General features: G+C 47.8%; 1 protein-coding gene and 1 long non-coding RNA gene across 4 annotated transcripts in view; one reads left to right on the top strand and one right to left on the bottom strand.

Annotated features, from left to right (window-relative positions):
* The window catches only part of LOC146492111 (uncharacterized), a 379,576-nt gene that overhangs the window by 224,765 nt on the left and 139,172 nt on the right, over nt 1–15,639 (top strand). The gene's annotated exons all lie outside the window — the stretch shown is intronic.
* The window catches only part of nrp2a (neuropilin 2a), an 85,965-nt gene that overhangs the window by 31,790 nt on the left and 38,536 nt on the right, over nt 1–15,639 (bottom strand). For 2 of the 3 annotated variants that reach the window (XM_085150683.1, XM_085150682.1), the window contains exons 4-11: nt 12,929–13,159; nt 11,391–11,546; nt 10,677–10,846; nt 9,517–9,672; nt 3,090–3,234; nt 1,138–1,313; nt 569–748; nt 330–474 (exon numbers count right to left, since the gene is read on the bottom strand). In XM_085150683.1, the coding sequence (XP_085006809.1) occupies nt 330–474; nt 569–748; nt 1,138–1,313; nt 3,090–3,234; nt 9,517–9,672; nt 10,677–10,846; nt 11,391–11,546; nt 12,929–13,159 (1,359 nt within the window). Of the gene's footprint in view, nt 1–329; nt 475–568; nt 749–1,137; nt 1,314–3,089; nt 3,235–9,516; nt 9,673–10,676; nt 10,847–11,390; nt 11,547–12,928; nt 13,160–13,793; nt 15,577–15,639 lie in introns of those variants that run through there. The other variant, XM_085150684.1, reaches the window with a different exon arrangement.

Genomic DNA, 15,639 nt, shown 5'->3' with positions numbered 1-15,639 from the left:
TACTTAAAGACAACCTAACACAAAGCCCGGTGTAATAATATCAGAAATAAATCAGAAATAATTACTTTTCAAGGGTGCTATCAGTTTCCCTTTCTCAGCTCACACGGGGTGTCTCTTTTCACCTCTGGCATCCTCTAATGACTCTCATGCATATCTAATGTGAGGCTCGCTTTTCCAGTGAGCCACCTTCCTCAAGGTCCATTCACTTCTGGTTAGAGTTCATTACAGCGCAGGGCAAATAATTCAGCCTGGAATACTGTAGGCAGCAAATTATCATATATGTATATAAAATGATCCTGTGTCAAACAGATCACGGCCGAGCGTCCTACCTGGAAGGTCGCAGCCCAGAATCTCCACTCTCATCCCAATGCCTGCCGGAGACCACCGCTCTGGATAGAGTCGGATATACTGGGCCACCGTCTCCTCGAAATGCCGGAGCTCTGGGGTGTCATAGTGTGTGTTCCCCTCAAAGATCTGCACAAAAACAACAACACTGCAGTGGTTACTGAACTGGTAAAAAAAACACACAAGAGCGCCGCTCTTCATCTGCCCGCCTCCCCTGACCCACCTTTGGTAAGCTAGTCTTGCTGTCCATGATGAAATTCCAATCCTTCCCATTCAGGCTGTGTGCCACTTTGTACTTCCTGACAAATGCCCGGTTATCTGTGGCCGCTCCACTTCCTGCGTCTCCTCCCCTCGCTCCCTGGGTGATGACTCCGCGCACTGTCTTGGCTAAACCCAGGTCCACCTGTAGAGTTTAGATTTATAATTGAATTCAATTCAGTTCAGTTTTATTCATATAGCACCAAATCACAACAACAGACACCTCAATGTGTTTTATATTGTGCGAGAGTTTCTATAACTGTCTTTTTCTATAACCGAAAAAGACAGTTATAGAAAGAAAACCCAACAATCACACTATGAGAAAGCACTTGGCAACAGTGGAAAGGAAAAACTCCCTTTTAACAGGAAGAAACTGGCAGCCATTTTTTTTTGGGGGGGGGACTCATGCATAAGAACAATGCTTATGTTTTTATGGCAGCTGTGCTCTGTGACTGTGTGTTAACTTAACTAGAAGGTAAAGGTGTATGCTAACATCATTGCTTTAAAGTAATGCACAATAAATGCAAAGTCTACCTGCAGCCACTCCTCTCCAGCCAGTGGCTGCGCAGGAGCAGGGAACCAGCCGGAGCGGCTGGCAACGAGACGGGTGCTCCCGGGATTCCACACCACGTCCCTGCTGGATGAGGTTGAGATCTGGGCATCGGGGAGCAGGCCGGACATCAGCCCCTGCAGGTCCGAACACGGAGCATCTGGAGGGGAAAGGCAGAGAGGGTTAGAGACTTCTTTAGTTTCCTTGGAAGAAGAGACCACCTAACGCTGTGCTGGTACACATTTTCCCACCGGGGAGCTGTTAGGCTTCGCCGCAGGATCACACTGCTGGCCACTGGGCATTAAGAGTTTAGACTGGAACAAACAGGAAAAGATGAGGTGAGAGACAAGAGAATGGAGGGAAGAGGGAAAAAAAGATGTGTAATAAAGCGCTACCGCTTCATGTTCAATATGCAATTAGGCTGCCATTAGTGAGATAAAAGCATATGTTAAGTCTGCTGCTGAATGGGCACACTTGTCTGCTTTGCATGCACACTTCTCACATCTCACATCTAACAAAAAAATACCCAGAGCGCCATATAATGCTGTTCGGTGCATTGTTTCTTTATATTCTGTACAATAGCTCGTCTGCTCATCATGCGGCACACATTTTATGTACATTCGCCGACTGAGAGAAAGTTTTATGTACACGTCAAAGCGCTCGGAAATGAAACTCATTCAGATACGGATGGCTGAGTAGAAGTGAAAATAACTTGCTGAGGGAGTATGTGTGAGTGAGAAATGAGGATTAAGGGGATAAAAATAAGGTATGATACAAGGAGCGGGGAGACAGAGAAGTAGAGAGTGGAAAGAAAGAGCGGTGACGGGGGTGAAAATAAAAGCAGAGAAGGAGACTTGGAGCGGGAGATGACGGCTTGGGGAGGCTGGGAAAAGGAGAGAGAAACGCAGAGATGAGTCGCCTGCAGAGACAAACAGTGGGAGAAGGGGAAGGACGGAGGTAGGCGGAGAGACGAGCGGCGCTGGATGAGCGCGGAGGGCGTCGAGAGAGAGACGGAGGGGAAGAGATGTGGGGAGATGTTAGTAGTGCTGACGGTTTAAGAGAACACAGATCAAAGTTTCATGCTGTTATGTCACCGCAAATGCAGGAGATGTAAATAATGAATAAAAAGCGTGTGACTGTGCGTACGTGTGGGAAGGGTCTGTGTATATTCCAAGAGGCGTGCCTGCTTTTTTTTTTGAGGTCACGAGCTATATTTAGAAAGCGCCTGTGTGCTGAAGCACCTGTACTGTAAGAGCTAATAGTTATTCCAATAGCAGCTGTTGAGGCTGAGGCGAATCACAGTTTCTGATGTAAGAGTGAACGGGGAGCCATGAATGATTGATCGGTACTCGTTTCTCAATCTAGAGGAGCTCACAGAGCAAAGACGGCACATCAAAAAAAAAAAAAAGTCTCCAAAACCATGAGAGGAAAAATGGGATGTGGTGGTGGTGGGGGGGTGGCAGCGTTGAGGGAGTCAGAGACAGAAAAGCGAGCAGAGGGGAAGAAGAAGTGGGAGAGCACTGAAAGAAGAAAATGACACTGGTGGTGCCTCTGGAAGAAAGAATAGAAGCAGAAGCTTCCTTTAATTAGCCCGAGGGTTGCCATGTTTAAAACACAGCAAGAGGGATTGTGGGAGGAAGTATAAATACACATTTATGTCTGAATGCGTGTGTGTGTTTGATCCGGCCCTTTAAGGTTTAGGAAGTTAAATGTCGTTAAAGCTGATGGGTTTTCTTTCTTTTCTTTTTTTAGAACAAGTTAGATTTTAAAACAGTGCTTTGGGTTGGTTGAACCGAGAGGATAGAGCTGGTGCATGATTACTGATTTAAACCCACGAGTCACAGGAAGCGACACAAAGTTCTGTTCAAGCCATGATGAATGCAAAGCGGGATGATTCTGGCAACTTGACTGCTTCGTGACACGCCCACGAACGCACCTGTAATCTGGCATCCGTAGATCTCGAAACGAAGGGCGATGCCATTCTTCCAGGTCTGTGGTCGGATCCGAACGAACCGGGCCAAGACCGGCTGCGGGACGCGGTTGAGAACCACTTCGGCCGGATCTGTGTTAGCGTGGAAAATCTGGACAGCAAAGGCAAACAGAAGACAAGCAAAAAAGGTTGGTTACCATCAGGAGGAGATGTGCTGTGACTTAGCTGTGCTGTCTTATTTCTCTTTCGCAGTTAGACACACACACACTCTTGTTTGAACACCCACCCACAGTGCACAGTTTCGCTCGGCTTCACACACACACACACAGTGGCAGGCCGGACAAAGCAGAGACAACCCAAACACGGATCCAGTGTCACCAGCCCAGCTGTCGATGTGTTTTAGGGTCGAAGGTTCAGCACCGGGAGGCTGGGAAAGCCCATCGAAGGATGAGGTTTCCTCAAACACACACACACACACACCCTATCGACATCTATCGACTTCCACACACCTCTGCACTGGTGGTCATAGGAAGCTGTGGGAGAGTTGACCTGACACGACAGAACACGATTAGCCACCGGAGGCAGGAAGTCTGTCCAGGTGGGCAGGATGCGAGCGAGATTCACTTCCTGACGCTTCCACAGCATCAACATTCACTTCTCCCTGAACCGCTCCTTTCCTCCCGTAAGGCAGCGGGGGGAGGGGTCAGAGGGCAAATGTAACCGCGGTGGTCAAGTTACTTCCTGTTGTGGGCAGAAAAGCGTGCAATCGCCTGTGATGCTCGAGCGAATCGGATGGGAACACTCAATTGTGACTTCCTCCTCTTTCCTTCCCCGCATCCTCTTCCCTCCACTCTCGAGCCCACATCGCTCTGAACCCCTTCATCTCAAAAACCTCCATTTTCTACATAAATCTCCTCGTCCAGACCGCGCTGTTGATGTCTCCTCACACCTCCCCTATGCCTTTCTTCCTCTCGTTGGCGGCGACTCACTGTAACCGCACACCCAGACGCAGGAAACCACAGGAGCCCACACAAACACGGTCACATCCCACGCACCCAGATAAGCAGGGTGAGCGTCTTTTAACTGAGTGACTGTTAAGTGTCACTCACTCTCTGTTTGTGGTTCACCGTGCCAGCTGATAGGAGCGCCGCATCACAGCTACTGCACACAATGGAGAGATGGGAAGACAACTGCTACAAGCGGCTGAATTAAAGATTAAAAGGCATCATGCCTAAAAAAAAAGGTCCCTACATGAGTTTTCTTTTACTCTAATTGAGATCAAACCTCAGCACTCTACCACAGCCTTAAAAATGAGATTTTTTGATATTTTTTTAAATCATTAAAGTCTGCTTTCTGTTTGACCCATTTACAAAAGTCCCCTAACTCTAAAAAATGATATTCCAGAAATTCCATAACCGATGGGAATACGAGTGATATCATTTCTAAAATCCTTCTCGGGGGGTTTTATTTGATTTTGGGCATGGCCTGATTAAATCAAGTGGAGCTCACACTGATAATACAAAGCGCTGTGAGTGTTTGAACAGATAAGCGGGCCTATCGCTGCTCTATCTGCTGCTGGATCGAGGATAGACAGCTGTTATGTTTACCTAAGAGGCAAAACAGGGGATGTGGTTATGGGGGTTATGTAAACACCAGTGCACGTTCGCACAAAGGCGTGTCCACGATGGAGGGCAGGAGTTGCAATACAACCGCCCCATCATTCCCACTCCCAGATGCCGAGTATGTGAGACAAAGAGCATCAGGTGAGGCAGTAAAACCGAAAATGACTGCGGGGGAAAGGAAGCGCGTCCCCAGAAGGATGGTAATGACAGAAAAAGCGAGGGTGTGCGGGAGAAGGGAGCGGCAGACAGAAAAAGGTTGAATGGAGGGCAGAGGACATAACTTAGGAATATGAAGGGAGTGGCGACGAGCAGGGAGGAAAAGAACAACGAGCAGATTGACTGTAACAGGAAATACTCCATCCAAGCATTTATCACATAATAAGCCAAAATGAGAAAATTCAGTGGAATTTCCTCATTTGGGAAGAAGCTGGCAATGCAAAAACAAGCAAAAAAACCCACAAAAAAACCTAACGAACACTATTTTTTGTGTAAAGTTCCAACTTGGGCACAAAGTTTACTTTAATAAATGCCACGTAAATAAAACAGCAGTGCGTTTCGGTCAATAGAAGTGGGTCGACTGAGGAATGACTGTAAAATATCTGTGGGCTTCAGCTTCCCAGAAATGTTTCAAAATGCCCAACGTTGCTAAAAGGCCATCAGTCAATGCACTGCAACACTGCCAGCTGCTTTTCTTTCCTACTCATCTTTGGATAAAACCTGGGAATGTGGCCAACACTACTGACACAAAAAGAATAATTTTCTCAGTACGAATCATCTCCAGAGGCTCTTTTTTTTTTCCCTTTTAAAAATCAAATTATTATGGATGTGAGTGGAGAGAGAGCAAACTTAGAAGAAAGACAGCACAGAAAGACAAGGGCAGGGAAGAGTTGCCGGTTTGGTCTTTAGTGTCCTCGGTTCTCACGACTTCCTCCACTCTATTGTCAGGATACCTGAGAGGTCTCCCACTCCTCACCCATTACTTCTAAGGTTAAAGGTCAACGGCCATGGGAAGCAGATGGTTGTTCATTGACTAACTCGTTGGTAACCTGGTTACTTTTTCACTAACTTTAAATAAAGGAAGTTGTAGCACCAAGAAGGGCGGTCAGTGTGGCTGGTGTCTGGGCCACCTCCAATCTGCCTGACAACTGGAATTTTGTGGTTTTATTTTTTAATGTGTGTCTAGGGGTCCCTCCCCTCACGTGAGCGTGCTTTCGAGGTGGGCTGAATAATTCATGCTGTCATGTTGTGTCTCCAAGTGAGCCGAGAGTCATTAAAATATAACGAAGACCCCATTACGCGCTCGCATAGCAACATGTGACGGTCAGGCCTATTTTTCGCGGACATCGGCAGAGCCCAGGCACCACGGGTGTTTAACTATTGATGACTTTTGCAGAGAACCAGGTCACCGCGATGGGCGTGTTTGTATTATAGTAAACATCCTCCTGACATTTCTAAGCAAACAGAGTATGGAAGTGTAATGTGCAATCTTAAAGCAGGCAAAGCTTCGCTGGTTAGAGCGCTTGTTCCTGGAAAGTGAGGTGCGGATGGATGTACACATCATAGCTTGATTCATTTACCATCCATTCGGCGCTGTTTTGGCACACATCTCCTTCCTCCGTCAGTGTTTTTCTGCAGCATGATGGCACCAGGGGGAGATGTGGCAAGCTCTCTGCACAACTCATTATTTGTTTTCCAGCCATTTTTTTTTCTTTCTTCACTCCCATGTTGTTCTCCTGATCCCAGCCTCTTTCTCCGTCCATTACACTTTTCATCCCCCCTGGCTCTCTTCCCCTGTTTCTCACTATGAAGATGTTGACAGTAGAAACTGGTTCCAGCTGGCCGCTTTCTACAACTAGCTCTAAGAGAGGCTGAGGCGAGTGTGTGCGCGCGTGCAAAGGTTGACGTCGTGACCCTAACACCACCTCTGGTCAAAGCCTCCTGCTTGGTGCCGATGTACCGATTGTGTCTCGCTGTGTGTCGGCGCACGCACACGCTGTTTTTAATACGCATCAGCATGTAGAATAAGCAGAAAACAAAGCCTGTGTGTTTGTGCCTGAGCTAGTGCTGCGGGATGCAACAAATGTGGGCATCGATCGCACACCAAGTGAATACAGGGCCAGTATTAGCGATACCACCTGATCGATCGATATGTCCACCTCTAGCCTGAGAGCTACAAAGGTAATAAAAGGCTATTTTCTTCTACTCTACAGTGTGATGGAGGTGCAGGAAGAAAAGCTGAAGGCTGACTTTCCCCCTCTCCTCCATGTTACTATGTGTGTGTCAGTGTTAGACTGATTTAGCACATACAGTGGCTTTCAGCAGCACAAAGCTTGCTTAGCACTGGGACGCCTGGGATTTTCTTCACAGACAGGTGACAGCGTGTGTTTTAAATGTTAATTAGTTTGGGCGCGGGAGCGTGCGCGTCTATTTAAACGAAACAAAACAGAAGGAAAAAATCGCTGCGAAGCTCGCGTCTACGTGTAAGTGTGCGAAATATGCAGTTCCTGAGTGTCTTCGCATCTCATCAAGTAATGAGGCGCATATGTGAGAAATGTGACTTCGAATTAACAAGTCACATGGGTGTCGAATTGAAAATGTGATGGCATGCAGAATATTTGAGGAAAAAAATAATAAAAAATGACAGAAACGCCCACACCTGGTGGTGTGATTGAGGTGATTAATGTGCAGCGCTGGTGTGTTTTACATCTTTCTTCATCACTCTAATTTCCCACATTACTTTCCTTCTTCTTCTTAGGAGCATTCAGCCCTTCAGCTTTTGTTAACACATCAAAAAAGCGACGCATCGTGTCAGAGAGCTGTCTTCCATTAACAAACACGGGGAGGTAAGAACCACCAAGCTGGCCCTTTCTTTCACGGGTGATTCATACGTGATGCACAGGCACACTCGTGCCTCAACCTTACACACGCACACTAATGACACGTCTACACGCTCCTGTCCAAAGCTGCACGAGCTTCAAGCTCACTGCTAAATGACAATTAGAAGAACCAAATCCCAGTCATTACAGGACCCCTGACGAGAACTGAGCTTCAACCACTTAAGGGCTCTTTGGGGGGCTTAGGACAGGCTAACCGGGAGTTTGTAAAACACCAGCGGTGGATTAGCAGTCACGGAAAGATTCAACTGCAGCCTTTGGAGACCAGGAGGGAACCTGTCTGACGAGGGTCACGAAGAGTAAAGCGCTTCTTTGGCTTCACCATCACGAAGTCTGAGGTAAAAACCGTGGCTGCAAACTCTCCTAGACGGCTTTCTCTGTGGTCGGCAAATACACAAAGAGCAGGTTTTATGTAACGCAATCTGAGATGCCTCTTTATTATACATAAGAGGAGGGAGAGTGTGCAATAAATCCTTGTAGAGTTTGAATTTAGAGCCCTATCATGCATGCAGTAAATGCTGTAGCTGTCGTATTTCTTTATCATCAGAAGCAGATGGTATGCTTAATCAATTCTGCATTTTATGTAGATTAAGTAGTGTCCAATTAGAAGAAGCAGCAGGCATTATTCCCTGACTTTGCCTCCTTAGACTTTTGTTTGTCGGGTTTTCACCATTTTCTTAAGAAAATGTATATTTTTCAGATTTTGTTCTATCTTTCACAGATCTTCAATCCTCCTACCGCCTTTACGGTTTTCTAAAAGCTAACAAAACGCTGTTTTCAAAGCAGCCTAGCGCCACTAATACCTCTCTCCCGAATGCAAAATGCATGCCGAAGCATCTGTCTGAATCCGTGTCTCAAAGCGTCCGAGCAGTTTTTGCTCAGACGGATTACCGGACTCAGATTACACGCCGCAGACAGGCACGCATCATATACGTATGCGCTCACACGCACACATCTCCAGACAGGGAGATCAGCCAGAGGTTATTTAAAGAAAGGGAGGGGGTCCTCTCAATTGTGTGTGTGTGTGTGTGTGTGTGTGTGTTTCCGGGGGTTCTAATAAATTGCACAGATGTTGACTTTTGAGTCAAATCCACATTTTGTTTAATAATCTCTACATCAAATACCCCCCACTGGCCCCACCCAAACCAATCACTGGCACACACAGAAGGAGGAGGGGGGGTGGGGAATCCCAGTCTGTGCGGGTAGTGTGGATTAACCCCTCTTTACACGCACGCCCACTCTTGCCACTCTCTATTTTTTTGTTTGAAATCCACAGTGACCTTAAACCAGATGTGAGGGACAAGGTTTAAATGCCCTGGAAACCGGATGTCTGTGGGTCACGGCATGGCAACAACCTGCCATTGTGTGTATAAGTAACAACGAGCAGGCAATCAAACGCAGATTTAACGAGGCTCCATCGAAACACTAAATGGGAGCGATTTCGGAGAGTAATGCTGCGAATCTCTCAAGGCGCAAATTTGCTCAGTCCACACCTGGCGGGTCTCCAGAGGGTTTCACAACCCCCAGGTGTGTGTGTTTATATGTGTGTGTGTGTGTGAGTTAGGCTGAGAAAGATGATAAATAACAGTCCCAGATAAGGGCACACAGAGGACTCCATTGTTCTTGTTTGTCAGGTTCCCCTCCTCTCTCTATCTCTTCCTCCCTCCCGTTCCCTTTCTCTCCAACTCATGACTGAGGTCATGACTCGGGTTCATAAACAGTCTTAGAAGGGGAAAGACTCCTTCAGGAATTTAGCGTCCGCTGATGCCATTGATATGGCTCTCGAGCGAACACAACAACATCTCGGAGGTGTAAATGCGGCGTTCAGCGTGGATGCTCGGCTTCACTTTAAAGCGAGCTTGCCCGTTGGACCATTTCAGGCCTCGTTTTTACTTATAAACACGTTTAATGCTCTACCTTGTGGTTCTTGCCATGGCGGTACACCATCCAGTCCTCTCCGTTGGTGCTGACCTCCAGCTTGAAGGTTGTGACGTAGTAGGACTTCTGCGTTTCCTTGGATATGGCACCCTGTGTGGCAATACCGGTCAAAACCTTGAGGAAATGAAGATCCACCTGGAAAAAGGGGAGAAAAATGTATAAAACTTGTTTTCATGAACTGAATTAAAATGATTAGAGAATAGCGGCAGAGAAAGCTCCGTAGACTGCAGGACTGATGTGCTGCGGGCTGATGCAGCTAGCCGAGCAGCTGCAAGTCTATCGCTCACACAGCAGCAGCAGATTGGGGCCTTCTACTGAAGAAGCCTAGGTGGTATCTAAGAGTATGTGAGTGTGTGTGTCTGTACATTGTGATGTGTGTAAGGGGAGGAATGGTTGGAGGCAAAGATCAATGGCACAGTGTTCGGATGCATTCCTGAAGAGCACCTTCATCAATCACGGCCTTCTTGCCGCTCTCCTCCGTGCTCTGCCTATGCACGCGTTCGAGACAGGAAAGATTGAGAGTGTGGAAGCACTTCCTTATCATCGGTTCACAGTTCCTCCATTCCCTTTATGTGTGAGCACCTCTGTGTGTCCCCCACCGTACGTGAGAGCCTTCTTCGCCGAGCCTTCTTCCGCAAGTATCACCGAGACAAATTTACTGTCACCAGCGAGTTAACGCGTCGCTGATTCAGATATCAGTGTCGACCCGCTGTAGACTTTGTGCCTTAAATCGAATATTCGCCTTCAGATTTCTACCAGAGCAAACCAACTGCATTTAAAAGTTTCTTAAACACCCGGGCCCTCGAGACAGCTCAAATGCGCGGTTATTTATATTTGGTGGCACGGCTCTGTTCTGGAACCTCTCTGCCCCTTCCATGTACATTCATGGAAAGCCTAAGGCAAAGAAAGAAGCAGCACGACTTCTTCCTGGGGTACGAAACAACTGCAGGTGGGCTAAAGCGACTTAAATAGTTGACATTTGCCGACTGAATGCATGAAAGGGTACCAGCTGATCCGTCAGCTGCTGCGAGCTGCCGCTGACATCGACTGATCTCGACAGTGTAGGCCTAGTTGAACCAACTCCAAGGAAAGATGGCGTGTTATACGGGAGGGGAGGGGGGGACCTCATGAAGTGATACCTGTATGTATTCCTTGTTGCTGTCCTCTGCCGGCGTCCAAGCGTTGTCATCGTTGTTGAGGCGAGCTTGGCGCGGCAGCCAGCGATTGTCGTAAAATGACGTCGAAGCCGTGATTTGGTCGTCGCTGATCTTCCCCGACTCCATGCCCAGCGCCATGCTGCAGTGAAAGGCTGACGGGAGAAGAGGGAGCAACGTCAGCTATGTTTGCATTGAATATAACTGAATATAACAGTTTAGCAGACATGAAAGAGAAGGCATGAGGGGCACAGAGCTCGAAAAAAAACAAGAGGCGTGAAGTTAAACTCAGGCAGACACAAAGAGAAAGGACAATGAGAGAGGCAGAAAGCAGCCCAACAGGTGAGTGAAGCTAAATTGAGGTTGAGTTAATTTATATTCTAAAAGAAAATAGTATGAGCCCACTTCTGAGAAATCATGCTCTCTTAGGAGAGCGCAAAATAGGCAGAGAGGGGCGAGGGAGCGCGCCGAGATTGAAATAGCATTAAAGCAGGCACGGCTGAAGAGATCGAGAGGGTAAGAGGAGAGGAGGAAAAAGAAAAAAGATGAAGAGAGAAAGACGAGTGTCAGCAGAGATGACAGAGACGAAAGCGGTGAAAGAGAGAAAATCGAGTTGGGAATAAAAGCAGGTAAGCAAACCTACACTCTGTACACACAAATGCACACACGCGTGCGCTCTTAAAGCGATGGTGCACTCACAGTCGGAGACTTCTTTTTGTGTCATGTTGTAGCGGGCGGAGAAGCCGTCTTTGGCGACGGCCATGTCGGTGTGGAAGGAGAGGGACAGCAGGCCGGAGGACGATTGGATCTCCGGGGGGATCTTTGTCCCGCAGTACCGGCCAATCAGAGGAGCCACTGCACACACACACACACGAAATTCATGTTTATACAGTCATATTGAGAAATGATTTAAAAAAAAAACATTCATGCTGTTATTTTGAAAAACTCAACATTTACTGCTTTTTCTGTATGATGCTACATTCAAGGAAGGAAGAAAAATCAGAAAAAGCACGCACATGTGATAATTCCTATAAAATAAAAAAAGGAAATCCAGCACTGCAAAGACAGGTTTCCAGTGGTCATGCTGCTTCGGTAAGTGTTGTCTAATGACTCACAGCATGCCTCTCCTCCATCTCCCCTTCCTCCATTCATTCCTCTCTCCCTTAACTCCCCTGTCCATCCCTCCATCTGCCATGTGTGTGTCTCAGCCAGAACCCAGCAGGAGAGGGAATGGAATCCCTTGCTTTAATGCAAGCTGCACTGGGATCAGCTGCAGACAAGCACTCACACACGCATAGACACACACATGCGCGCACGCACTCGCAAACATTAAGGATTACAACGGTCTCCAGACACAAAAATTCTTCACCCTTCCGCCTCGTCTCCCATCCCTCTTTCACGCCCAAGGAAACTCCGGCTCACTGGAACTGGGTTACACTTTAATTTGCTCCTAATTCTCAACTTTGAATGGTATAAATTGTTTTCAGCTATCAAAGCTCCTAAATTCAAGGCTATAATTGGAATTTTAAATCCACTTGGATCCCTTCTTAGCGACTGAAAATGGAATAATTAGAGCAAATCCTTGGTTCCCCCCCCATCCTGCTTCATATTTTCAAAAAGAAAAGGAAAAAAAGAGAGAAGAAAAGGAACTCGGCAAAGCGAGAGGTGAGAAATGAACCACTCACCACTACTAATGTGGCTTTCATCAGCTACAGAGCAACTAGCATTACCCTATGGCGGTCACTATCAAAGCCCCTTGATAACATCCTCAAATGTTTTTCTCCCCCAAACCCCTCCCATTCCCACTTTCTGATCTCGGCTCTTTGCATACAAGCAGATACTCATCGTGGCCGTCACTCTCGCTCACCCTGGGGAGGAAGGAAGTGCTAGGTGATAAGGATGGAGGACAGGGAGGAAAGTATGAGGGGGGTTAGGAACGGGTTGTTATTACGGAGAGGGAAGAGAACCATGGGAAGAGATTGCTCCTCAGGGGTGTCCAGTCCCCCCCTCCATGTAATGGGATGGACTGTACGGTAAGAGCTTACATCAAAGAGAGGGATGCCTGCACAGGAAATTGAAGGCTGCTATGCAGATTTAAGTGTAGGAATGTGCATGTGGAAATGTGGCTGTCCACGCACGTTAAAGGTGAGGACAGGGTGTCTTTCCAGTGTGTCTACGCTCATGCTGAGATATTCCGACATCTGTTCGTGTGTGTCTGTGCGTGTCTGTGCGCTCACCTTGTGGCAGACCGTCCCACACGTCCAGCCAGTCGTACTTGCAGTCACCCTCTCCGACCAGCAGGGGGTCGTTCTCGAGATCGAAGGTCAGGAAGGTGAGCGTGATGTCCATGTGGGGCGGGGCAATGATCATGTAGGAGCATTCCAGATTGTGAGGGTATTTATCCGGGAACCCCGGGGACTCGATCATGCCGGTAGGGCTGGTGAAATTGCGGAAGCAGAATTCCGAGCCTAAGCAGACACACAAGGATAAGAGGATATTTAGAGTTAGGAGTGAAAAACAAAAAAAAAAAAAACCATAATGGTCACGTTACGAGCAGGAGCAATCGATCACGTGGCGGTATCTCATCTGACTTGCAGAAGGTGTTTCAGAAACTCATTCGTCACTGACAGCCCCGCTGGAATTTTACAGTAGCTGCGGTAGTGAAAGGACACGAACGTGCACGACTCGTGGCTGTAGATGGAGGAGGGAAGAAAACCCAACACAGCGAGCAAATGCTCAACTGGGCATTTCTAACGTTGCATCATGCAACGCAAGCAGGCTTAGAGCTCTTTTGTTGTGCACGATCCCCTTAAATTCATACCACCTCTGTGCTCTCAAACAATGACAGTGCACTCCAAAACCCAGCCTTTACTCGAGCCCTTAAAATATTCTACCTTTAAAGCCGGACCCCTGCTTTAGAGCATATATTTAAAATTTTACCCTTTTTTGGGTCTCATTTGCACTCTGTGTGCGCGCGTGTCTTTCCCTTTCTCTCGCACACCTCGCTCATGCATACCACAAAAGTTGTGTAATGGTTCTAAGTGGGCCCTTTGCGGCGGCTCCTCATTAGCTATGCAGATTTATGCACCCTGGGCGGCTCACCTTGAGCGGCAGCAGCTGTGTGGCTCAGATCATCTACCCATCAGCCACTGCTCCGCGGTCCACTGGGGAGCCTGAGTCACGGCCGAGTGTTTATGGACCGGCACATCAATGAGGCGGGAGAGAGCTGACAATCCAGCACACACACACACACACACACACGGCAAATAGACAGGTCTTCACACAAATGTCACATGCGCTGCCTCATTCATAAGCTGTGTTTATTTTCCGAGCCTGAGTTCGCTCACCCTTTAAATAGTTCTATCTTTACAATGCAGGCTCCGTTCAGTTGTACATCTTTATGCATTTCTATTTTCATGCTCACCGGACACACACACATCCTCATGTGGCAACGCTGCTAAGATACGAGGGACAAATCGCAGCTCTTCCTCTGGGACTAAAGCGCACTTAAACTGGACATTGTGTGTTTTTTTCCTTTTGCTACTTCTCTCCTGCTGAAATGACTCGTTGAAGGTAAATTCATTTAAAGACTCCTGTCCTTTCCCAGACAAATGCGCCTGGCCGGTCACTACCAGCAAGGAAAAACAAGCCTAAGCTAGAAGCATTTTTCCCATCGTTGACTCCACTGGAAAGCTGGGAGGTCAGGTTGAAGAGGCTCACGGGAGAAGGCATCTGGTGGATTTCAAACCTGGGAAAGCGGCGCCGTATCCAGGCAAGCACTGTCTCAGGGAGCTGCCAGGGCTGCGTTTGATAACCAGATTCATATTTGTAGAGGAGCACAGACGCGTTAGTGGAACATTCCTTCGGCAGCATTCCTCGGAGGCACCGGTTCTTATTATCAGGCGGCCCTATGAAAAGCTGAGGGGTCGACTGTGCTGCTCTGACCCCCCTCCCCGTGTCTACACTTGGTAATGGCAGCGAGCTGACCCTAATCAGCATAGAGACAGAGGGAGGAAAACCCAGGAGACGTATACCATATCTCTTTTTGTATTCCCCATCTTGTGAGACATTCTTTATATCCCGTTTTTCTCTCATTTCCTGCCAAAGTGCTTACATATATAGCTGAGTGCAATGATGCATACATCTTCCTACTGATTTACCTGGCACCAATACATTCATGTCACAGTTGACAGTTGAGATGTTGACAAAAAAAAAGTATGAATCTTCCCCCCCACGCGTTAAAAGCAGGCATTCAACCCCTTGTGTCGACTCCCACACACCGCTACATCAAAACACCCGTGGATCAGTTGCCTGGCTGCCTGTACGCACACACAAACACACACACGGAAGTAGGGATGCTGAAATGTGAGGGTAATTTACAGCCAATATCTCCCCATCCCTTCAACCACTGACCTCAGCTCTGTGTGTTAAGCGTACAGTTATCACGTAGGAGTAAGCAGCATCAATCTCCATGTGTCTGTAACGCGATCATAACGACAGCAAATGAACTGCGCAGTACGCATGAGTCACATCTCCTGCGAATGCTCCTCTTTGCATGTACGTTTTCGCTCGCACGCCCCGTTTCTTGCTGCCTGTTTTCCCTCAGTGTGTGCGTGCTTGAAGGTGTGTGTCTGCATGTGTGAGACCCAGTAACACACTGGCCTTGTTTCTCACTGGGTCACAGTGCAAAGCAAGTCTGCGGAGTCCTGCTGGTGAAATCTTCAATCTGAGCGCAGCTTGACTCCACCGCCCATCCAAACACGCCGTGTCTGTTACTCGAGGAGCTGTTGCCCTCGCGCGACGTCACGTGCCGACGCTCTGCCGAGTGTGCGCATATGCACCTTCTCTTTGCGTCACTGCTCATTAGCTCACAGTGTATGAACACGCCAAAAACAAGTCCCCCTCTTCTCCCCTCCCTCGCCCCTTTCTACCTCCCTCTGTCACCCCC

This window comes from Neolamprologus multifasciatus, chromosome 23 (genome assembly GCF_963576455.1).
Source record: "Neolamprologus multifasciatus chromosome 23, fNeoMul1.2, whole genome shotgun sequence".
Taxonomy (NCBI): Eukaryota; Metazoa; Chordata; class Actinopteri; order Cichliformes; family Cichlidae; genus Neolamprologus; species Neolamprologus multifasciatus.
The sequence above is the reverse complement of the archived record's forward strand: the minus strand, read 5'-3'. Positions and strand labels throughout refer to the sequence as shown.